Here is a 24605-nt window from a genome sequence, read left to right as displayed (position 1 = left end):
CTCGTAACAAAAAACTCAAATATTAGTTTCACTAATTTCTATTTATAACTGAACAGAAAATTAAATAATTTACCTGAATAGCATGTATACTTAATTGCTAGTTATCTATTTTTTTTAAAAAAAATATAGTTTGAATTCTATTTTGATACCAAAGTTTCAGCTATGAATTATTAAGGTATATTACTTTTTTAATAAAATTATTTTTATATGATGTATACAGGATCATAAAAAAAATGAGTTACCACGAAATAGAATTATGCAACTTAATAAATAAACATGAACATAAATTTGATATTAAAATATATTATTATGTTTTATAAGTATTTCCACGTGTTTCAATATGGACACAATTAGTTACCTAACTGGTATCAAGTAAAGATATTCAATCTCCTATCATATTTTGTGAAGCATCTCTGATGTTAAAATTTCAAATGCTAAGTTTTTTTTTAGGGTGTTGATATCAGTGATTATATCACTGTACTCAATAATTTTAATTTATGCCCAGAAAGCTCTGAGGGGTCAAATTAAAGCGTACTAGAGACTACTGACTTTTAGTTTCCAATCAATACATCGCAGGGACAGCCTTTTATTTAAAGTATCATGCAAAGATATAGAGAAATCACATGATTTATGGTTACGGTTTCTAAAACATCAAACTGGATAAAAACATTAATTTCCACCAAATCTTGATAAAGTTTCTTGTAGTTATTTTTTATTTCTGAGGGATCTAAAACTCTTGGCTTAACACATTTAGACTGGAAAAATTGCTTTATGTGAGAAAACCGTTAATGCCATTCTTGAGAAGATTAACAAAACCTTTATTTGTTTACTTGAATTCGACACAAGGATTATTTCTGTATGCTCAAAATGAATTTGTAACGAGGTTTAAAATCACAGCATTCCTTTTGATGTTCCTGTATTGATATGAGTTTGCCTAATAGTTGAAATTTTTAATAATATAAAATTTGAAATTTTATGAATTTTTTTTCCCTAGCTGAAAATATTATGTCTTCAGAAGGGAAAGGGGTGTATGTCTTAATGAGTGGATTAGATTATGAAAGATTGGTATTAGCAGCTGGTCCAGTTGGGTAAGCTATGGTTAATTGGCATTATTTTCAATGTGATATAAATTCTAAAATGCAAGTAGATATGAGTTGGAAATAAAATTACTTATTCTTATGTGCAAGATACTTTTTTTTCTTCTATTACATATCTTCAAAAGTTTTCAGTAAGCATTTGTAATGTTAATTCATTACAGTTGTTGCTATTTGCTCTAGATAATAGTTAAAAAATTAAGGAATATAAAAGCAAAAAAAATCTTAAGAAATGAATATGTTAATGAAAAGCAACTATCACTAATTGTGTTTTTAAATTTTATGAATTATGGGTGCTTAAATAAGTAAGGAAATCAAAAAATTGTTATTGTCTACTTCTCATCGTCCATTATCTTAATTGAAAAATTGTAAGAAGTCTACAAAAATTGTAACTCTATAATTACAATATTGAATTTAACATTTAATTAATTTTTGATATTATAAATTAGGATATTGTAAATTTTATAAAATTTATGAATTTATTTATATTTTAATAAAGCCAAGCACAATATGAATGTGATACTGCAGCAATAATTAATACATGTATTTTGCTGATACTAGTCATAAAAATCTATATAATGAAATAATTTAACCAATTTTCTTGTCTGTGATAATTTTTGTTGTTGCACACAGTAAGACCCATCTCAATCCTCTTATAGTGTTATTGCTCTTTTATGAATTACCAACTGAATACATGTTCTTCATACAAGGAGGAAAAAAGGAAGAAATTATTATATCTATGCTGAACAACATTACGAAACTGAAAGATATTTGCCAACATAAATTATAATGTTAAAATAATTGCATTTTTAAATTTATTACCATATTTTGTCCTTGCTGGTGGCATTGCGCTATTAGACTAAGCAAAACATGCTTTTCATTCTTCATCTCATCAAAATAAAGATTAGCTGTATTTAACATCCTGTTCGAGGACTCCCAGTTAGTTAGCCAAATTTGAGACTTCTATCTTGGTAAAAACCTGCATTACCATCAATTTGGCTAATTACCATGGTACTTACAAAATATCAAAATGAAACTTTTATAGTTTTTCTATTTATCTCGTAAAGAACTCTTGTTCCAAATGTTAGCTTTTTAACTTCACGGAAAGTGGGAGAATTAGTGAGTAATTGAATGAATGAATGAGGACTTTGAGTAAATGAGGACTTCACTTTTTATAATTACAGATATTCAAAGATTCAGTTTATTTTCAGTTATTTTAATTCAAATACTTTATCATATTGTGTTATCTATAAGTTTGTAAAAATTTTTTATTGTTTGAATATATTTTGAGACTTACATTGTTTAGAAGTAATACCATATTTAATGGAGCAATATCCAACTTCCTATGCATATTTTTCATAACTTTTCTGTCACTGTTTTTCATTACGCCTTGTACGGGTACATTGGCAAAGATTCTCCAATTTTGTGGATACGTTTTTTAAAATATATTTTTGTAATATATTAAAAAAAAGCCGACCAGGTAGCCGAGTGGTTAGCGTGTCTGACTGCGGAGCCATTGGCCGTGGGTTCGAATCCTGCTCAGGGCATGGATGATTCTTTCTCTCCCTGTGTTCTATGTCCTTTCCTCTTTGTGTGAATGTGACCCGCCCTATAAACAGGTTTGTGGTTGTGTGACGTGGGCGACGCTGCTCCACCGCCATGGCTTCGCCACAGGTGCCCACTGGGACAAACCCCAAGTGCCCGCCATTTAAAATATATATATATATATATATATATATATATATATATATATATATATATATATATATATATTAAAAAAAGTATCCACAAAAAAAAGTTTTTTATGGAAAAAATAAAATAAGAAGCAGAGGACAACATAATCATAATTTATTGCAAGGTGGAAAAAGGTTGTTTAGTTTTATGTGTGCTGCTACCAAAGAGATAAAAGAAATATGATAAAGTTGCTCATTAAGCCCAAAAATTTGTGACCCTATCGTTAGCGGTCAAATGAATAACTGGACATAATTATCACTTGACAACAAAAATAAACAATTACAGTGACAGTAGGAAATACTTTAACAAAATTTTGTTTCTAATAAAAATGAAACATAGTTCCCCAAGTTTGACATATGAAGTTAAATATGGATTTTGTGGTGAAGAAATATTATTAATATTACTTAATTCTTGATATGATAATAATTACTTAACACTAAACACTTTACAATATAATAACTGGTTATTTTGACAGTAATGGAATAATATGAATGCAGTTAATATGAATGCCGTTCTTTAATTTCATTTTTGTTTATTACTGTTTATATTAATTTTCTTCTAATGTTCTTATTGTAAATCTGCGTGTATATATCGTTTTTTTTTTGTCTGGAAAAAATACATGTGTTCATGTTTTAATAGTTAAATATTTTTTTGTCATTTTTATAATGTAATCAAATCATTCTGTACTCAAAAAATATTATGAGCCTGCAGATACTTTATTTTTATTTAGTCGCATTTTTACTATTATTTAGTCGCAGAACAGCTTAACAATCTTTTTAGTACTGAATAAGGCAAAAAATGTACATGCTTAAGGAAATGGTTTAAAGATGCATATTTCTTTTTTTTTCTTTTTTGAATTTAAAGTAGGAAGTTTTTTTTTTCAAACTTAGAAGAAGTAGAGTCTGGTTTGAAGAGATTGAAAGCAATGTTTAGGGTATAAATGGCTGTCCACCTCTGGTCACTGGAGTACAGGGTTGGCAAAAAATCAGGTTTTTTGGGAAGAAACCAAAAAACAATTTTTTGTTTTTTTCCGAAAAACCAAAAAACAACCAGTTTTTTTGGAAAAAACCATGGTTTAAACTTATTGGTTTAAACCATGCCAACCATGCAGGAGTATCCATTTTGAGGATAGAGAATGTAATAGTTTTTTCATGGAAGGTTCATAAGAAATAGTTTTGCAGGAGCGTTCATAACGTGAGGTTTCAGTGTACTATAAGTATTTTTAGGTTTTCTTATGATACACGATATATTTCTGATATTTAAATAAAAATGAAGAATTTACTTTTCTTATATTTTCTAACTGAAAATTTAGTTATTCTATTCTTATTCTTTTAAGTGTTACTGTAAATTTTTATTTAGACTTATGCAAGCCTGTTGTGATATTGTATTCCAATATGTTCACGAGCGAAAGCAATTTGGACAAAGGATAGGTGAATTTCAGGTTTGTTGACCTGATTTAAGCATTTTCATATTTATTATTTATATATATTTTTTATGTCAACTTGAAATTCTTATGAAAATTCTTTATAGTTAGATTTTGTTCAGTTTTTGTTAAATGTTTAGTAAATAGTCTCATCTGTTTTCTCTTGCCAACCATCAAGAGTAAAATTTAGTGTTTAGATAAGCTATAGTTTTGAAAATGATGTGTATTAAAATAATTGTCATTGTGTATTAATCTAAAGAGTGAATAGTTCATTTATTTAGAGATTTTTTTAGTCCATACAATATCAGATTTTTTTAGTAGCTAGGTTACACTAATTTTTTATTTTCTTTTTAAATTGTACTTATTTTTTGATATTTTAATAAAGTATAAGAAGTTTTTAAATACCATTTCTTCCATAGTAATTGCACATTGTAAAGCATGCACTACAAACTGAGAGCCATTTTTGTTAGTTGTTCATTTTTTCAGTATTAGGGGACAGTTTAAAGTAAGCATCAGATAATGCAAAGTGAGATCGTCTTTTTTTTTTTCTTTTGATTTTCTTATTTTGAACTTTTTATATATGATTCATGGATTTCAGGGCTTCAAGTGCTGCGCACATTCAAAGCCAAATCGGTATATTTGCGCATTACGGTATTACTGCGCAGAAACGGCATTTTATGTTAAATTTGCGCCGAGTCTGCGCCAAAAAATTTTCGGGGACCAACTAAACTTTGCCAAATTTTAATAGCATACGAAAATTTTTTTCTCTTGCTGATTTCATCGTTATTGAAGTGTCATCATCTTCGTCAACGGCAAGCTAATAGCCTTCTTGCGCTATTCTATTTATAGATTAGTACCATGATCTTTAAATTAACTAGGGGACCATCCACTATGTACATATTTTCATGTTGATCCTCAGAACAGTCAAGAATCACAAAGCTTCATAACCTCAAACTTTCCATCTCCCTTTTATTCATTTCATTTAATAAAGATAAGAATTAATTGAGTTTCATAAAGTAAATTTTTTATCTGAGGGACCATCCACTAATTGCATATTGTTTTTAAACAATTATTTTACTTTATTACTTTTTTTTACTAATATATTTTTTTTTTTTACTTATTGTATTTTATTATTGTATTATTACCTTCAAAATTTTCGGTGCTCTTATTTTGTTTTAGGAAATTACTTAATAATATTTAGGGGCAAGATTTTAAATAAGTATGAAGAGAGGGGGTTTCAATATTTTAAATGCAGCAAAAAATTTTATGTTTTTAAGATTTTTCATTCAAAAGTACTTCAATTCATCTTTTAATGATTTGATTTAAAACAATTGATGTAAAAAATTTTAATTGTCACAGATTTGTTAAATATTATGAGTGTAGAGACAATATAATAATTTACTTCTGACAAACTTTTTTTAGCTTCAATACTCATTGTATTTGCATTTAAAAATTATTAAATTTTTTTTAATCATTTCATTAATGAAATACTTTATAAGTAACCAATTTGAATTAAAATTCAATAAAAAATTATTAGGGGCCATTCACTAATTTACATTTGTAATATAAATTTATTAAAGTTTGCTTAATTTGCTTAATTCTTTACATATTTTTATAAATTTGGTATGATCAATATTAATCTTGTTAATGTTTTGTTGAATGTACTATTACAAATAACATTTATTTAAATTTTAAGAAAATTACACTCGATAACCTTAAATAATAGTTAAATTAATTACAGTTTTGAATTACCTTTTACAGAATTAAATAAAGCAATTATTAATTTAAAAAATAGTATGAGCCATTCAGTATTGAATTTATTTAAATTTCTTTTGACAAAAGCTCTTTTTTTTAAAGAAATATTTCGGCATTATTAAATAAATTTTTAGGTCTTTTAAAAACTGAAACACCATTGATTCACTTGCTGTGTGATGAAATGGTGTTCCTAGTTAAAGCATTGTTAGGGCGTTTCTTGAAGAGTTCTGCTTTTCATGTTTGTCAGGAAAGGACTTAAAATCATTGGATGTAGAAAATGCAGAAATTTGGCAAAATTAGAATTTAATAGATGTTGGACTAGATACCAAAGGCGATGACATCCTTATCTTCTTCAGAAAAAAAATTATGTATTTAGGTGCCAGGTCTTTTTACTTGGCATGCGCAGAAAATTTATTAAAAGTATTGCCTCTTAAAAATAGATTACTGTACCATCTTAAAGTGTTGCATCCTGTAATGAGAATGGAAGAAGCTTCTATTAAGTCAATAAGATATCTGGCAACAGTAACCCCATCCATTATATAGCCTGGAGAGGCATCTTAGTTACTAGATGATCACTTTGTTACTAGATATATCAACAAAATAGGGGTTTAAATAACTTTAAAGTTGACAAAGATATGATTAAAGTGGTTCGTGTAGCATTTAAAAATTATTCTGCTCGATTAAAGGTTGAGAAAAAAGAAAGCAAAAAGCGAAAAACACTGAGACAGGAAAGCAGATTGAAAGCTGCTGAAATTGATTTGTAAAAAAAATTGAAGGCTTCTCAGGATCTCTTAGCCGCAGCTGAACAAAATATTAAAGATGGGTAAAATAATAGACATATTGATTATAGAAAGCGGACAGATCCTCTTATCTGAGGCTAAGTCGAGGATAGCAGAATATTTAACAGCATTGGAAGGTACCAAAAAGAAACTTAATTTGTTAATGCAGGGACCTTCAGAAAAGTGTAAAAAATAAGATATGTTATTAATGAACAAAATTAAAAATTCTTGTTATTAAATTCTTGTTTTTATTCTATTTATTAACTACAAATCTTTGTTTTGCTGCTCCAAAATTGCTTTTTTGTTGCTCCAAAGATGCTCCAAAACCATGTTTTGCCACTTGAAGCCATGGGATTTGTATTTTATAAGTAAGGAAAAATATTAGCTTTCCTTTAATTTTAGTGTAGTTGATATTTTGTTTATATTAGTGACTGATTTATTTTTAGAGACATAAATTGTGATGTGAAACAAAAAATATGCATTTATATTTTTAAAAAATTGGAATTTAGTTGGGAAAGTGGTTGAAATTTTGCAGTATGTATTCTGCTTTGTCATTAGAATCATTTAAAATAATCAAAAAAAATTTACACACAATTGTAAAATTCATTTTTTTTTGTAGATAACTTCATGCAAAATATAATTTTTTAAAATTACTTATTATTTTTTAATTAATTAATTTTACAAAGATGGAATGAATTGAAAAGTTAATTACAAATTTTTACCTTATTTTAAATGTTGCAAATTTCAATAATGAAGCACAAAGTTTATATGAAATCGGCTGTATAGTTTCTGAGTAATAATATTTAAGAAAAAGTTAAGTTTTGAAATTTTTTTCAAGAACTATTCAACTTATTCTGTATAAAATAATTTAGTTTAAAATTATTTAGGAAAATTAGGTTGAGGTTTAATGATTTTTAAAATAAAATAAAATTTAAGAATTTACATTCTTTATGTTTCAAAACACTCTCAATTTATTATTATTATTGTTACTATGATTATGGAATTGTTATTATTATTATATATCTTATAATTATGATTTATTCTTTAAAATAAAAATTTATTATTATAAAAAAGTTTTTTTCAGTGGAAGCTTTAAATATAATATGTATTATAATTGTATTATAATTGTTTGCAAAATATGTATTATAATTATTATGTATTATATTATATATGTATTATAATTGTTTGCAAAAAATGTTGGTTTCCTCAAATAATTTAAGTGAAAAGATGAAATATCCATAAAGTCTAATTAACATTATGAAGCTTGAATTTTCCATCACTCTCCTGATTCAAATATTGGAACCATATTTTACTGACTGAAACTGCCTCCCTTATTTTGACTGTCAAAAATTTAAATAGTTAAACGAAAGTGTTTAGTTTACTTAGGGAAAGTAAGATTTTATGTCTCATTTATAGCTGCAAATATCATCAGTATAAACAAATTGGTATGTTTAAAATTGGAACCTTAATCCATTATGATTCCATCTTTATTGGTGAAAATCATATAATTTAATCAAAAGTTAGGTATCAATGAATCAAAGTTTCTGTTTTATATTTTGTGCACTGCATTGTTGCTTCAATTTTTTTAAAATCTTATCTATTGAAATATCTAATTTTAAAACAAGATTGCTGACTTCAAGTTTTTTCTCTTTATTTTTATCCTAGATAAGTTCTGAGGTAAATGATTTTGTACTTTATTAATCCATTGCAGAGCTATTATCCCAAGTTCTTTGGAATGATCATAAAATTGTTTTTATATATTTATTTATTCAATTTTTATGGGTATTTTTATTATAATATTTCATTCTTAGTAATTTTTTAATTTTTATTCATTGAATGAATTATGCTCACATGTAATTATCATTCTTTTCATTTATACTTTGTGTTTTTTCAAATTGCATAAACATTTGGGGTAATAACTAATGAAATCTGAAAAGTTCCATATTTTACAGTATTGAGAAGATCAAGAAAAGTCTATTGAAAATTAATTTTTTTTTAATGAAATCGTAATTACTTAATGGTTTTAAGCTTAAATAAAGTAAATGTTGCATTTGTCATTGGAATTAGGGGCTCTTATAAGTGATTTTAATTTAGACTTAGGTCCAAATTAAGTTACAATTTCTAATAAAGGATTTAATTTAAGTTAATATGCAGTTTTAACAGTGTTGAATAAAACAAAAAAGGAATCTGTAAAATATGAAAAGTTTTTTTAAAAAAAATTTAATTAATAATAGATATAAATGAGTTATTTATTTTAATATTTGCATAATTTTAAGTGCAAGAACTGTATATTGCAAGAAAAGTTGATATGAGTTATATTGCTACAGTCTAATAAATTTTTTATAGAACGGTTTTAAAATTTTAATTTAAAATTCTCAGTTTCCGCTGAGAGTATATCTTGTTCTGTATATATTTATATTATTTAAGTTTATCATATATTTTCTAAATTTTGAAATTTTTTGCAGCTAATTCAGGGAAAACTGGCTGATATGTATACTACATTAAATGCTTGCCGATCCTATTTATATAATACTGCTCGAGCCACTGATAATGGACATGTAAGCTCAAAGGTAATTTATATAAACTGTTAATTAATTAATTTTATTTTTTATAATGTTTAAACATTTATTACAAATCTTGTTAAGCATTTGTATTTTAGGGTGATGAAAAATTATACTCATTGCAAAATGATGTCCTTCTAATTTTTTTATATAAAAAGAGCTCATTTAAAAAAAAGCTAATTTGTTTTTGAGGAAACTCTACACAAATTTTTATTTGAAAATGAAATGTTTTTGTTTAAAGGTAATAAAATACACAGCTTTTAGAAACCTAAAACATAACAATTGGTATGAGAAATTATTGCGACATAGATTTCTGTAAAACAATTGAAATGTTTACTTTCATAGCAAATAATTGTTAGTTTTCATAGCAAAATAGCAGCTTTTTGAGAATGCATTAAGAATATTTATATTATGAAAAAAAAAAAAATGTGTTTAATGTCAAAAACTGCTGAAATTTCTTTTCTTCTGTTGACAACAAAAACCTGAAACAAACTGAGCTATGAGTTAGGCAGGAATTAAAGGTTAAAAGTAAACATTCTTCATAAAAGCAAATTAACTGTTCTATATTTTTGTTTTAATTATGCTTATTTGTTTATGCAATTAATATAATAATATCGAAACATATTTTAATTTTAATGCTTAATAATTTATTCTGGAACAACATAGTTAGAATGGAACACTGTTAGTATAAGTTAACACTATACATTAGGAAATAAAAAGACCTTTAATTTTAATGGTGCTTTTCTGAATTAAGTCTGTTTTGCTTAGATTTGTCTTTTGATTATTTTATATCATTTTTATTGCATGATAAAATGTATAATTCTGTGGTAAGGTCAGTTTGCAGATCACGAGTTCAATGAGGTATATCATTTAAAAAAAGCACTACTACTTCAACTTTTTCTATTGAAGAGCTGATTTCATTCAGAAAAACCATTTACCACCTTCTGAAATATGCTTTTACTGAGAATAATTCCCTGTAAAAATGAAGTGTTACGGAAGGCATTGTTTACCCAATTAGCTGTTCTATTGAATTAGTTTCATAATACTGAGAATTTAATCTAATATAGTCCCTTTGTATTTAAGTTATTGTTTACCAAAGAAGATGTAGTTAAAATTGATTGAGAACTTTGAGATATTATGCAGAATTTAATTTTCAGAGCCAGTAAAAATCTATTATAATTGAAATTATTAATTTATCATTTGTAAAAGAGCTTTGACACTAGACATCTTTTTTTAAAATTTTTAATTAATGTTTAATTTTTATGTGCGAAAAGTTTTAAGTTCTGAAAATTAAAAATAAAATGCTTTCTTTAACCAGTAAAACTATTACTATCCAATAAAATGATTTTTAAAAATCATAAAACCATTATTATCCATATAATAATAACTGATAAAGCCTTTCTAATCCAATAAATGAGCGATTTTAACACACGTATATGGGTTAATCTGGAATTGCATTGAGATTTCAGATATTTGGGTGATTGCTTCTGAAGCTTTCACAAATGATTTTAAAGTGAAATATTTTTAATTTAAATGAAAATAAGTAACTAAATATGTTGACAACTCACAAAGAAGATTCTAAGTCTCAAACTGTTAAAAATTTTTAGGAGCACTATTAAAGTAGCGATTTTCACTTGCGCTATAAAATGTTTCTGTCATAACAGACAATAATAAACAATTCTGGGAACAATAACAAAGACCAAATTGATGCCAAAATAATTAAGCAGCTATTGAAATGTTTAGTTTAGTTAATTCTGATAAAAATGGAACAAACATTTTATCTGATTGTATTTTTTAAAAAAAAAAATTCTTTTAAGGATTGTGCTGGGGTCATTTTATACTGTGCAGAAAAAGCTACACAAGTTGCCTTAGATGCAATTCAGTGTCTTGGTAAGATTGTTTCTTTTTAATTTTTGTTTACAGTTTTTTTTTATACAGTTTACATAAAGGATAGAAATCAAATTGATTTTATGGCTAAAATCAATAGTTTTGAACCTCTAGATTCTTTAGAGGTTCTTGAAAATCTAGAAAAGAGCATCTGAGCTTTACTTTAACAGAAATTTAATGCCTAAGAGCAACTGATGTTAGTGATTGATTAATTTTAAATCATAAAGATAAAGGTCAATTTTTTATCAATTCTTGCATGCTGATTTAATGGTAAAAATGTCTTTTTACATAAAATTTAAAAAAAAAAAAGTTTTTTGTTTTAAGTTAAAAATATAGTTAACTCTTTTTTCAACTTTGTATATTATTTTTTCCTTTAAAATCCCTTTTATTGGGGATCAAAATTGTGATGGTATGTCTTCGAATCCTACTTGCGGATGCTTCCTAGACCGTTGCCATTAGTTCTTTGTGCAGCTCTAGTATGGCGTAAATAAAGTATCTACCTACTATATTATTTTGTAGAAAATGGTAGCATTTTGGTCATGGAATACTTAAATCATCTATGACGAAGCAAACTCTTATCTTACTAGCTAATTAATGTGTATAGACCTTTGAAAATTAAACTGTAATAAAAAAATCTTGCGCTTTGAGAACAAAAATATTGGTGAACTCAAATCATTGAAGTATATTCTAAATTATTAACATTTTTTAAAAAAAATTAGTTTTAAATTTTTAAAATTTTTTTTTTGTAATGCTCAAAAGTATTCTATTATGCACCATTTTCCACTTTATTATGCATTTTTTGCAAATACATAAATTAAATAATATTATAAATTATAAGTAAATTTTTACTTTCTGTCTCAAATTTTGAATTTATATTTAAAGCTACAAAAAATACTATAATTTTTTCATTTGTATTATTTAATATAAGACTATGTCTAATAAAAATGAATTCTTTTGCAAAATGACATGATTTTAAATTATATTAAAATCAAGGTTAATTAGATTGATATTATCTGATGTAATTAAAGATTTTTTTTTAAAAAATCTTGTAATTCATTTCTAGGCCAAACTGAAGAATAAAATTTTTAAAGGTAGATTTAATATTATATAAATTGAAGATTTTTAAATTATTAATTTTGTCCTTTAGGAGGAAATGGCTATGTTAATGATTATCCTACTGGGAGGTATTTGAGAGATGCAAAATTATATGAAATTGGTGCTGGAACTAGTGAAATAAGACGTATGCTGATTGGAAGGGCATTAAACAATGAATATTCTTAGGTAATATTACGTTTTCAGTTTCATATCTCTTGTTAATCTTGAATTAACAATTTTAGAAAGCTGTTCTATTTAAAATCAATTTATTATTTATAATGTTGCAAGATTTTGATAGCTTTAAATGAATTTTAACTGAGAAAATCAATATTCTATTGCAAAATGCATGTTTTAGGCAAATATTTTTTGATTTCCTGTAAAATTATAGTTTTTTTTCTAAATGTTGCATATTTTAGAATATTTAAGGTGATGTAGGATAGTTTTAGTTAAAGGTAGTTATTTAAAAGTATAATTTGACATAATTTATCAGAAAAATAAGTTGATGGAAAGATAATAAATATATTTAAGGTAATGGAGGTTGTGGAATATTTTTAGCTGAAGGCAGCTATCTAAAAATACTACCTTACATATTTTATTGAAAAAAAAGTGCTTCCTTTCTTTTGCTAAATAAAAAGGAAATTAAAGTTAACAGTAAAAAAAAAAATGCTGTTTTTGATGTTAAATTATTGACATATGTTGTTTATACCTATTCAAAATTTGCTGTAATATTTAGCAGTTATTAAATGTCATTTATTTTAAATAGCTACAAAAGCAATTTCATATTTTTACTATTAACAAAGCTTCATTTAAAATATTCTTTATATGTTAAGAATTTATTATGTAATTTATTTAGAAGGAAAAACGAAAACTAAACTAATTAAATAAAAAGTTAAAATGAAATAACAAACTTTCAATGTTAATGACTCTTTCAACTGTAAATTTTTTGTTTTGTCTCGTGACAAATTTTAAATCTGTATTTTAAGTTGATACTAATTATTGTTTTTTTTTTTCGTATCAGGTATTGAGTATTTTTGCTTCTCAATATGGAATAAAAATATGGTCCTTCGGTTGGAGGAATATAAACTCTTTAGTAATTTCTATGGTGCCTTTTTATATATAGTTGTCAATATGAAAGAATATATTTTTTTATTGAGACTAGATAGTTTTTTATAATTGCTATTGTTGAATGAATATTATACGTATATATATTATTCTATTAAAACTCTAATTATTTTTTCTCTATGTAAAATCTCCTAAATATTGTGTACTTCTCTCTGTTGTCAAATTTCGCTTAATTATATAATTATACAATATTGTTATAATTAAGCAATTAGTACAAATACTTTTACTTAATACTTTTCTTTATAAACATTTGAGCAGCATTGGAAATAGAAATTTGTTAACATAGGGTTATTGTTATATAACTTTGAAGTATTTCAGATGCATTGTATATTGTAATATTAAACCTACTTCTTATATGATTTAATATACTTTTTTATTGACTATCATCGCTTGTGTTAAAATTTTTGTGAAATGATTTTAATTGTGTATGCATTAAATAAAATATTATATGACAGGTAAAAGTACTATATATATATATATATATATATATATATATATATATATATATATATATATATATATATATATAATATATATATACAATATATATATATATATATATATACTATATATATTCAGTGCAACCTCGAAAATCCGGACTGCTGGGGGGTTTGGAAGGTCCGGATTTCCGAAATTTCCGGATTTTAGATACCTTACTTAAATTGATAGAATTATCGAACTTTCGAAGTTGCCAGGCCGATTTCGCGATTAAACGCGCGTGTGTAGACAATCGACATCAATTTTAACATAAATATACTCTTTAAATAATAAATAAAAGACATTAAAAATCAAACTTTCGTCATTTTTCCCCGTAATCGATCGTTTAGATAACATAATATTAGCAATTAAAACTAAAAATATAGGCTTGAAACGCGAGCTGAATTTCAACTTATCGCTGAAACAGATGCTTCTAGACTAGACTGTACCAGCTGATACTAATCCTTTTTTTGTTGGGGGATGAAAGAACTTGGCCCCGCCTCCTAAGCTTCAAGGTTAAGAAAGAACCAGTTTTCTTTCTTCACAAGGAGGAAAAACAAAGTGGTAGAAGAATTCCTCCTCCTGAGGGGATTCCCCTTTATATTCTTTGTTATCTATACAGAGCTGATAAGATTGACTGGAATTTCCTTATCAGCCATAAGCTTTCATTCACTTCCCACCCCTACCTCTTCATCTACTGCTTCATTGTTGGAGGAGGGGATTCCCCTTAATATTCTTTGTTATCTATACAGAGCTGATAAGAATGACTGGAATTTCCTTATCAGCTATGAGCTTTCATTCACTCCCCATCCCTACCTCTTCATTGTTGGAGAAGAGTTGTGGGATTCCCCTTTATTTTCTTTGTTATCTATACAGAGCTGATAAGAATGACTGGAATTTCCTTATCAGCTATAGTCCATTCCACCTTAAGTTGGCACTGGAGAGAAAGGTAGGTAGACCGGATTACATGGAAACTGGGTTACTCTTTAAGTCAGTACGGGGATGAGGTAGCAACAAAGGGAGAGAAAGTGGCCAGTATTGGCGTTTAAGAAAGCAAAACGCCGATTTTTTTTTTAAAACCAAGAATCGTTCTAAAATTTTGTACAGAATACGGAAAAGAGCACGATTTTTTAGAGCATTTCTCATAATTATTATTTTAAGATACTAGTTGTAAGTAATAAGTAAAGTAAGCACTAGTTGTAAGTTGTAAGTATAGTATTTAAAAAGCAGATTTTCTTATTATGATTTTTTAACTAAACGAAACTAATTTTAAACAGAAAAAAAAACATATATATTTAAAGATATTCTTTTTTGCTGAAATCTAAGTAAAAAAAAAAAAAAAAAAAGAAATGCATAGATACTTTGATACACGCAAAAATACTTTGTTTTAAATATTTATTTTTATATTCTTATTTTTTGTAGATTAATGTACATTAATTTATCCCACATTAGTGATTTGTTGGGGAAGGAAAAGCCAGCATAGGCTGGAAATTATTGATCATGAAAAAGATCATACTTATGATTTTTAATACTTACTGTTTTTTTTCTTATTATAATTTTTTAATCAAACGAAACTAATTTTAAACAAAAAAAAATATATTTGAAAAGATTCTTTTTTGCTGAAATCTAAGTAAAAAAAAAAACGAAATGCATAGATGCGCATAAATACTTTGTTTTAAATATTTAATTTTATATGCTTCTTTTTTGTAGATTAATGTACATTAATTTATCCCTCATTGGTGTTTTGTTGGGGAAGAAAAAGTCAACATAGGCAGGAAATCATTGATCATGAAAAATATCATACCTATTTTTTTTTAATATTTACTGTTCTTTTTTTTTTATAAATAAAAAATTTAAAAAATCTTTTCAGAAAAGTTTTTTTTTTTTACTATAAAATTTTTTTTTTCTGAAATATATTTGCTTCTAAGAGACAATAGAACTTACCTGAAAAAAATAATTAGTATTATTCATATGGGGGGTGGGGAATAACATGATAACCACCTATCCTGGTGGTTATCATGTTATTCATTTAATATTTTAACAGTTGACAGTTCCTTCTGCAAACTCTTTGTGGGGTCGCCCCTGAATTGAATTCAATCCACAATTTCTCATCAGGCGAAATTCTACTTGGATGGGTAGGCGCATTTCTTGAAAAGAAAATACATATTTTGAAATATCAGAACTTTACTTTACTTTTCAGGACCTTTGCAGGTGAAAGGAGGCTTAAGAGAAAAATCCGTATAATTTGTTATTTAAGTACAGTAGAATTAGTTAGCCTCGAAATATTTTGTCAGATACTGAAATATCTTAATATTTTCTACATAAGGGAAAGGTTTTCTCAGCTTCTTGGGCTTTGTATTTCAAAAATAATTATTAAAATATTGATTGGTTTAAATTAACCTTTCGATGTTTAAAAAAAATTAATGATTCAAATTTTGCGTCTTTTTTTAAATTATTTCAATTCCTATACATTTTATTAGTTTATAAGTAACGGATTAACACTTCTATTATGGAAATTGTATTTCAGATAATATTTAAAAGTCCCTTTAATTGAACAAACTAAAAATCTTAAATTTTTACATTATTTAAGTTCCTATAAAAAGCGAATTGTACTTCAGAACTAAACATGGCGCAAAAGACGCAAAATTTGAATCTTTACAGAGATCGATCAAAGCGAAAACAATTTTTTCTTTTGTCGTAAGAAAATAATAATAAAATCACATGTTGAATTAGCTACACAGCAAATATGCTCAACTGTCATCAGTTTAATAATATTCACCTGTCTATTGGGGTGTTGTTGTTGTTTTTTTCTTTTCATTTATTCTGAGGGGAAAAATTTTTTCATTAAATATTGTACAGATGAGGTTAATATTTAGAAAATTAAATAATCAAATACAAAAAAAAAAAAAAAGAAAGAAAAAAAAAAAAAAAACGAAATAAGAACTACACAAGAGATAGGACACTTAAGCAAAGCCAAGGCGAATGGAAAAGCTGACTGACCAGTGTAGAAACATAGCCAATGAGCCAATTCCTTGTCCTTGAAAACTAATTCAGCGCCAAACTAAAACACCTCCTTCTTCGTTGTACATTCGCTTTACTGAGAAGGTATTTATAAGTTAAATACATTTAAACATGAAAAACTTCTAATGAATGTTTTAAGATATACTTTTCTTACTACGCAACATTTATTTATATTTGTAAGCGCATTTAAACTGCAATTAATTCCAAAATAGCGAAGAACTACTTTTCAAAGGCGGAGTATTACATTTCCTACCTTTCTCTCCAGTGCCAACTTAAGGTGGAATGGACTATATGAGCTTTCATTCACCCCCCACCCCTACCTCTTCATCTACTGCTTCATTGTTGGAGGAGGGGATTCCCCTTAATATTTTTTGTTATCTATACAGAGCTGATAAGAATGACTGGAATTTCCTTATCAGCTATGAGCTTTCATTCACCCCCACCCCTACCTCTTCATCTACTGCTTCATTGTTGGAGAAGAGTTGTGGGATTCCCCTTTATTTTCTTTGTTATCTATACAGAGCTGATAAGAATGACTGGAATTTCCTTATCAGCTATGAGCTTTCATTCACTCCCCACCCCTACCTCTTCATTGTTGGAGAAGAGTTGTGGGATTCCCCTTCAGGAGGAGGGGATTCCCCTTTATATTCTGTGTTATCTATACAGAGCTGATAAGAATGACTGGAATTTCCTTATCAGCTATGAGCTTTCATTCACTCCCCACCCCTACCTCTTCATCTACTGCTTCATTGTTGGAGAAGAGTTGTGGTTTCACACTCTTGCATGAAAATTTTTATTTTGAGCGATTTTTTTAAACTTTTTATTTTGAAATTTTTTTTGACGAACTGGACGTATGAGTCCGGATTTTCGAGGTCGTACTGTGTATATATATATATATATATATATATATAAAATTATAATAATTACTATATTTATGATTTAAGGGATAATTATATTAAAAAGATGTTCCTTTAATTAGTCAAAAAGAAAATAAAGATCGTTAGAGCTAAAGTAATTGATCAAAGAAACTATATAAACTTAACAAGTTTGTCTAAAACAAATACTTCATAGATAATACTTAAATCAGCTTAGTAAAAAAAAGCATGGTAATGAGTTACTGAAAAAAATCTTATTTCATTCATATAAAAAAAAAAAGGTTATGCATCTAACTGAAATATGTTTTTTTGTCTTCAAAGAATATAATCATTTTATAACAGTTGCTATATTTTTGTTAAAAAATTATAAATTTGAAATATGTTATATTTATTTGTTATTGTTGTTTATTTGCATTCAAATAAATTTTCATTTTGAAAATCAAACGTTTTTTTATTCATTTCTTGTAATAAAGTTTTTCAAGTTGGTTTGTTTGTTGTTAGAAAACACATTTCACCATTATTTTTACTGTAACATAGTTTTATAATATTCTTTAATTAATCAATTGACTGACTAATCTTTCTGTTTGATGAAATTGATTTCTCTTTAGTTGAAGCATTTAACAGTGTCATAAGAAAAATTCTATATTATCAGAACTATACTGTAGGTATGATTATGTTGGAATATTTAACATATCATTGATAAGTTCTGAAAATATAAGCCTGATAAGCATTCTTTTCCTGATGATAATTTGATATATTTTTTTTAATAACTACCTTAATACCATTTTAAAACTTTTGGTATTTCAGTTCGTATTTCAGGAAAATTGGTGGAATGAATTTCACAAAGACACTGAGTTTTTTTAAATTTTATTCAAATAGATAGCTGTACATAATAGATATATTTATAAGAGAACAACCCATTATAAGTCGCAACTATAAAAATAAAACACAATTCAAAACTTAAATGTATATCACCATTTATCAACTGTTGCAGTGATAATTTCATTTTTTAGTGCAGTCATTTAATAAAAAAAACTATAGATTACTAGAATGCAACATTCAGGCATTGTTGACTACAATAGTGTAGTTCATTTCTTTGTGTAAAAATATTTTTTCATAGCATTATTACTTTCGGAAAGTTTTGCTTTCTATCAAAGTTAAATATCCTGTTATAGTGTGTGAACTTTACTTCCTTTTCAAGTTAAGCGTAAAAAAAATGTCACGTAACATTATTTCTTTCAATCATAACATTGATTGTAGTAAACAATAAAAGCTTATATGTTTTGTTTTTGAAAGGTAATTTTTGAGCATAAGGCATTTGGACATAGTTTTTAATGTTAGGGCTATAATACAAAATTTTTGTTGAATTTTGGTTCTTTTATGTATCTACTATTGACATGGATACAGCAAAGTGTGATAAAATAAATATTTTACTTCATTAGGACGAAAACGATGATAAAATATCTGGATTTAAAATAATGATAAAAATGTTTTTTATTATCTATGCTGAAGGTTACTGTAGTTTAATGACATTTCAAATCATAAGCTTGTTTGATTTCTTTATATTCTGGAGTTTAAACTTAAAGAGAAACTGGTTTTTATAAATTTTTGTTGCATTTTTTTTTTTAACCCATTGCTCTCAGGTTTCTTTCAATGATTTAAGAAACAGGCACAACCACTATAAATTTACAAGACAAAACCTATGGTTTGTATACTTATGGTTTGCATGGAAATCTCTGAATAAAATGGTTGCTAAACATTAATGTATAAAAACTGTAACATTTAGAGTTTTTAGTAATTAAAGTGACAGTTGTACCTGAGGGAAACTCTTTATTTCCTAAGGATTAATTCTTTATATTTTTAAAGTCCTTTTCCATTTATGTTCTTAAAATTACTATGAAACAATTCTGTTACAGAAATAGAGCAATGAGCTAGGTTTATCTTTGCCCAAAATTTATTTCTCGAAGATTATTTAATAAATGCTTGTTTATTATCATTTATAAGTAATTTGTCTTTTAAGTTTTCTTTTTACTGTACCAGTGGAATTTTTTTTCTTCTTTAAAATAGTATGGAAAATTTTAGATTTTAAAATAGGAAATCATATAGGATATATCATGTGTTTTATTTTAGATCAAATGCTAATGGTTTTGACTTTATTAAAAAAATTACTTAAACACCTACAGGGAAGGAAATAAACACCAAGATATTTAACCAAAACTGGTTATTGCTTATAGTAATTTAAATTAATGGTTCTACTAATGGTTTTGACTTCAATGAAAATTACTGAACCATCTACAACGGGATAGAAAACCACATACTATTTAACGAACACTGGCTATTGCTTGTAGTAATTAAAATTAATAGTTTGACTAATAATTTTGACTTTAATAAAAATTACTTAACCATCTACATGGGAGGAAAAACCACCATAATATTTAACCACATGGTTATGGTATGTTGTATATTAAATACGTTTTATTTATATACTGGAACTTAAAATCAATAAATATATAAATACATTTCAAATTATACAAAATTATACACCATATTTACCATTTGAATTGGCACGTTTTAATTTTTGTCTTACTTCTGATTTTTCTTCTTATTTTTGATATTTTTTTCCGTAAGACAGAGGAAACTGTTCCCTATCACATATCAGATATTCCCTTCAAGTCATGCATGATAGATTTAAAGCTTTCTGATTGGTGGATTTCGTGTCTATAAGAATTACCGCCGTGAGGAACAACATTGTAGACATGTTCTTCTAAAGGACCATGTTCTTCCACTTTCCCTCTTTTCCATTCTTCGTCATGTATCATTTGGTAGGTCGGCGACTGAGTGATGTTTGTTAATTTTTTATTTTCCAACATATCTGCATTATTCAGGCTGAAAATAAAATTAAGTTAAGAAAAAAATTGAAGGCGGCAGGACTTTTTGAGGCCTCCAAAAAATCAAGGAATGCATGGGGAATAAAAATGCATATTTTTCTACGTTCTTATTAGGAAAATATACAAGTTTATTCACCTAATGTTTAAATAAATTACAAAATATGCCAACAGATTGCATTGATGCAAACAAAGATGGTTACTGAAACTTACTATAACAGAATATTTTAAAAATAACCACCCTTTTCAAGGAAAAAAAAATAGCGTTGATACAGTCTCAGGAAAATATTAATTGACATCTGTGCAAATTTTTCCACTCAAATGAGTGAAGATTGTTTTATAGTTTTCAGCTAGTAGCGCTACCTGTTTACTAAATTAACAGCTACTTTTGAAAATATATGGGAAAAAGCTCGTTTCCTAAGCAGAATTTAGCAAACCATATGTTTCTGCTTATCTTTAATAGATTTTTCATATCGTCTGTCATTTTTGAGGCACTGTATTTATCTAAATGTGTTTATTCTTAAATATATTTTCATATTTTAATTAAATCATTAAAAATTTAAATGATTTAAATGCCAGAAAATATTTTAAAAATTTTTTGTCATCAGAATTAAGACTTTTAATAGATTGAATAATAATAGATTGAATATAATAATAATTGAAAAAATACTGAATAAATAATTGAATAAGCGCATAATATATATTATACTAGTGGGCTGTGCCCCCTGCTCGCTAACGCTCGCTCTGCTTTCGCAGTTCATTTCGGATTGCTTCGCAATCTGATGCTCGCTCATTGGATACGTTCTTAACGTCTAGCTTTTGTATACTTTTTTGAACACTGAAGTTCCGAAAACTTTTCACTGTAGAAAATTCTAAACCAGTGCATTTCAATATTAATTTGAAATTGAAAACAGTTCGCATTATGAAATAGTACTGAACGCCGGATGTAAAGCATCGGCTTCGATGAAGATAATTTTGTGAAAATGTTTTTGATAATTCGGTGAGAATTCACCCGATTAGATATATGATATTCACTACGTGCTCTTGCGCGCCGAAGCCTATCAATTAAAACGTATTAGCGTTTTATATAACATGGATTAGCCATATGATGCTCACTACGTGCTCTTGCGCGCCGAATCCAATCAATTAAAAATGAAAACTGTTGTCAGCGCGAGAAAAGAAATATCATCGGTTTTATTGATACATACGTACGTATTAGCGTTTTATATAATATAGATTGTTGAAAAAGGTGACATGGTTGCTAGATTTTGAATAAGTCACTTTTTTGGCAGTCTTGATTTGGCCCCTTTCCAATTGTTTATTACCGTTTGTTCGCGTTGCAAGCTGTGTACCATCTTACGTTAGAGTTAGCATATTGTTCGAAGAGCAAGATTAAGTTTAGTAATAAGTATTCAAACACCACGTTTGCAAGAAACTCGAAACACAATGATCACGTTGTGAGCCAAATGGCTTTAAAGTACACCCGAAACAGTAACCCGGAAGTATAAGTGGCATACAGCTTGCAGCGCTCCCTAGTGTCGAAAACACCACCCATATATTAGATTTTGTATGATTATTTATTTATGAAATAATGATTTATCCCATAAATTTTTTTATAATGTAGTTTAACAAAAAAATTAGTTTTATAGCTTCCTGTTAAGTTTTAAGCATTCTGATATTGATTTTGTCAAATTTATTTAAACATCACTTTGTTCTTTAAATTTTTGTGGGAAACTTATAAAATATATATGTATAAAAAAATTCATTTAAATTTTGAATTTCAGAGTACATTTTTCAATCAATCCTAGCCAAAAAAATTTATAGTTTTTTTAATTTATAGTTATTATTTTAAGGTTCTAGATCCCACAAGGAAGAAATTTTAATAGTTAAATTCTTTCCAATTCACTTACGGGGGTGTTCTTGAGCTAACGGATTGAGCTGCCAGAGCCTCAACAATGGCTTGATTAGAATACATGTTGATGGGTGTATTGTATTGCTTCAAGTAAACAGGAATTCCATTTTGATTAATAAAATCAGGAGTTGGTGTTCTGCCTGGACTAGATGCACCAGAAGATGTTTGAGCTGCTTCCATTATAGCTTGCTGTACCTAAAAAAACAAATTTAGGTTAAAAGCTGTAAATCTAATATTTTTTTTCTGATAAATATCTCAAAATTGAGGAATTAACTTTATACTATCTTAAATGAATTGTTTAAAACCTGTGCAAATTTTTTTTCTCTAGCTTGTAGAAAATAAATAGTAAGTTAATCCTTATTTGTCTGAATTCTAAATAAATCTGACTGGGCATTTTGGCATCTTGCCTTAAAACGTGTTTAAATTATCTCTCGCATGCTCACGTGAAATTACTAACAAACGAAATAATTTGAAGAGATAAAGCTCGCGTTCACAGTCGTTTTTTTTTAAAAAAAAAAAGTACTAACTGAATATCCGTTCTTCGTATGGTAAGAAAAGTAAGCAATCAATTGGTATTGATAAAAGCTACGAAATCATACACGAAACTAAAAGACACACACCTACACGATTATTGTAGTTAAAATAATTCCTTTTTTTATTACTATTTGTTGCCCTTCACGGTGGTTGTACGTTATTAGATTAAACTAAGCATGTTTTTTGAAGTTCATTTCTTTAAAATAAAGATTGAATGAAGAAGTGTTATTTGACATGATGGTGTTGCTTAAGGCCAATTCATGATAGTCAAAATTTACCACAGCCAAGCTATTTTCTTTCTTTTCAAGGGCCGTAAAAAACCCACAACCACAGTATTTATATTGAGTATCTTGGTACTTATCTTAGTTTATTTGGCAACTATTACAACAGCACCAGTAGAACCTACTACCAAAATTAATGAAGCTTCAGTGTCAATAATTGTACGGCGACTTTTTACGGTTTCTCTTAAACGAATTACTACCATTTCTCAATTAATTTTCTTTCCGGTACACAACTTATTACTTTTTATTTAAATTACCTTTAATTTTAAATTACTTAATTTTATTGAAGCACATTTTAAAAGCGTAACTTCAAATAAAACTAACAAGCGGTTTAAATACTAATTTGTGACATAGTCCTCACATACCATCAATGTTGATCATTGAGCTTACCAGACATAGCGATGAATAAATAGAAGGAAAAAAAATCCTTTTAAAATTAAATAGAGCTGTGAGCTAGAAAATCACACTTATATTTTTAAATTTTGGAGAAAAATTCGTTTTTCAAGCGTCTATTAGACTATGCCGATCGGACTGTGTGAAATTTTTTTAAACAATTTTGACTAAAATTGTTCATTGTTCCCATGATTCGGAAGTCATAAGAAACACACCTACAAATTCTTCCTTTTTATTATATAGATAATAGCGAACAGATTTTAAGCTAACCTTGTTGAGCATGTATGGATCTCCCAGTCTAGAATCATAGCTAGAAGGTGAGCTTGTACTACTTCGGCTTAAGGGATCAAACCTCAGGTAGGAACCAACTGGAATATCTTTTGTAACCTTGGCACCAGGTAAAATGAGAGGAATAGATCGATAAGGCTGAAACGATATTAAAAAAAATACGTAATATTTTCAAAATTGAAGTGGTAGCTTAAGATACAAGTATTATTCCTTACAACATTTAATCAAAATTTGCTACAATCTTTTAAATGCATACTGGGCAGTGGCCTTTAAAAAACATTCATATATGGCAAAACGGATGGTGGCACTTACTAAACTAAACTAAACTCAGTGGCGTGACAGCCCATAGAGGGTCAAGGCTTACTGTGCCCATCTCAGTCTTCTTGACTCTGGGCTCTGGGGTGCAGAGGCATATGTTCCGGTCAGCCGAACGAGGAACCCCCAGTGTTTAGTTCCCAAGCATGCTTGATACTCATTTATCGACCCACT

At 27.3% G+C, this 24605-nt stretch overlaps 3 protein-coding genes across 6 annotated transcripts in view; 2 read left to right on the top strand and 1 right to left on the bottom strand.

The window, feature by feature from the left end:
- LOC107453801 (isovaleryl-CoA dehydrogenase, mitochondrial) overlaps positions 1–18267 on the top strand; it is a 39758-nt gene extending 21491 nt beyond the window's left edge. For all 4 annotated transcript variants that reach the window (XM_087150327.1, XM_087150328.1, XM_087150330.1 and 1 more), the window contains 6 exons: positions 995–1088; positions 4188–4269; positions 9251–9355; positions 11164–11236; positions 12381–12514; positions 13347–18267. In XM_087150327.1, coding sequence (XP_087006453.1) covers positions 995–1088; positions 4188–4269; positions 9251–9355; positions 11164–11236; positions 12381–12514 — 488 coding nt within the window. In that variant the 3' untranslated portion in view covers positions 13347–18267. The remainder of the gene's footprint in view (positions 1–994; positions 1089–4187; positions 4270–9250; positions 9356–11163; positions 11237–12380; positions 12515–13346) is intronic.
- On the top strand, positions 14701–18267 carry LOC147806158 (uncharacterized). The gene is made up of 2 exons (XM_087150332.1): positions 14701–14840; positions 17242–18267. The coding sequence occupies exons 1-2, from the start codon at positions 14815–14817 to the stop codon at positions 17618–17620; spliced, it is 405 nt and encodes a 134-aa protein (XP_087006458.1). The 5' UTR covers positions 14701–14814; the 3' UTR covers positions 17621–18267.
- A 407-nt stretch (positions 18268–18674) lies between these two features.
- LOC122268256 (PDZ and LIM domain protein 3-like) overlaps positions 18675–24605 on the bottom strand; it is a 52618-nt gene continuing 46687 nt past the window's right edge. The window contains exons 4-6 of the mRNA XM_087150331.1: positions 24099–24254; positions 22619–22815; positions 18675–20709 (exon numbers count right to left, since the gene is read on the bottom strand). Of these exons, the coding sequence (XP_087006457.1) occupies positions 20472–20709; positions 22619–22815; positions 24099–24254 (591 nt within the window). The 3' untranslated portion in view covers positions 18675–20471. The remainder of the gene's footprint in view (positions 20710–22618; positions 22816–24098; positions 24255–24605) is intronic.

Source organism: Parasteatoda tepidariorum, chromosome 8, assembly GCF_982258835.1.
Source record: "Parasteatoda tepidariorum strain Cologne lab strain chromosome 8, Ptep-v5.0, whole genome shotgun sequence".
NCBI classification, from domain to species: Eukaryota; Metazoa; Arthropoda; class Arachnida; order Araneae; family Theridiidae; genus Parasteatoda; species Parasteatoda tepidariorum.
The sequence above is the reverse complement of the archived record's forward strand: the minus strand, read 5'-3'. Positions and strand labels throughout refer to the sequence as shown.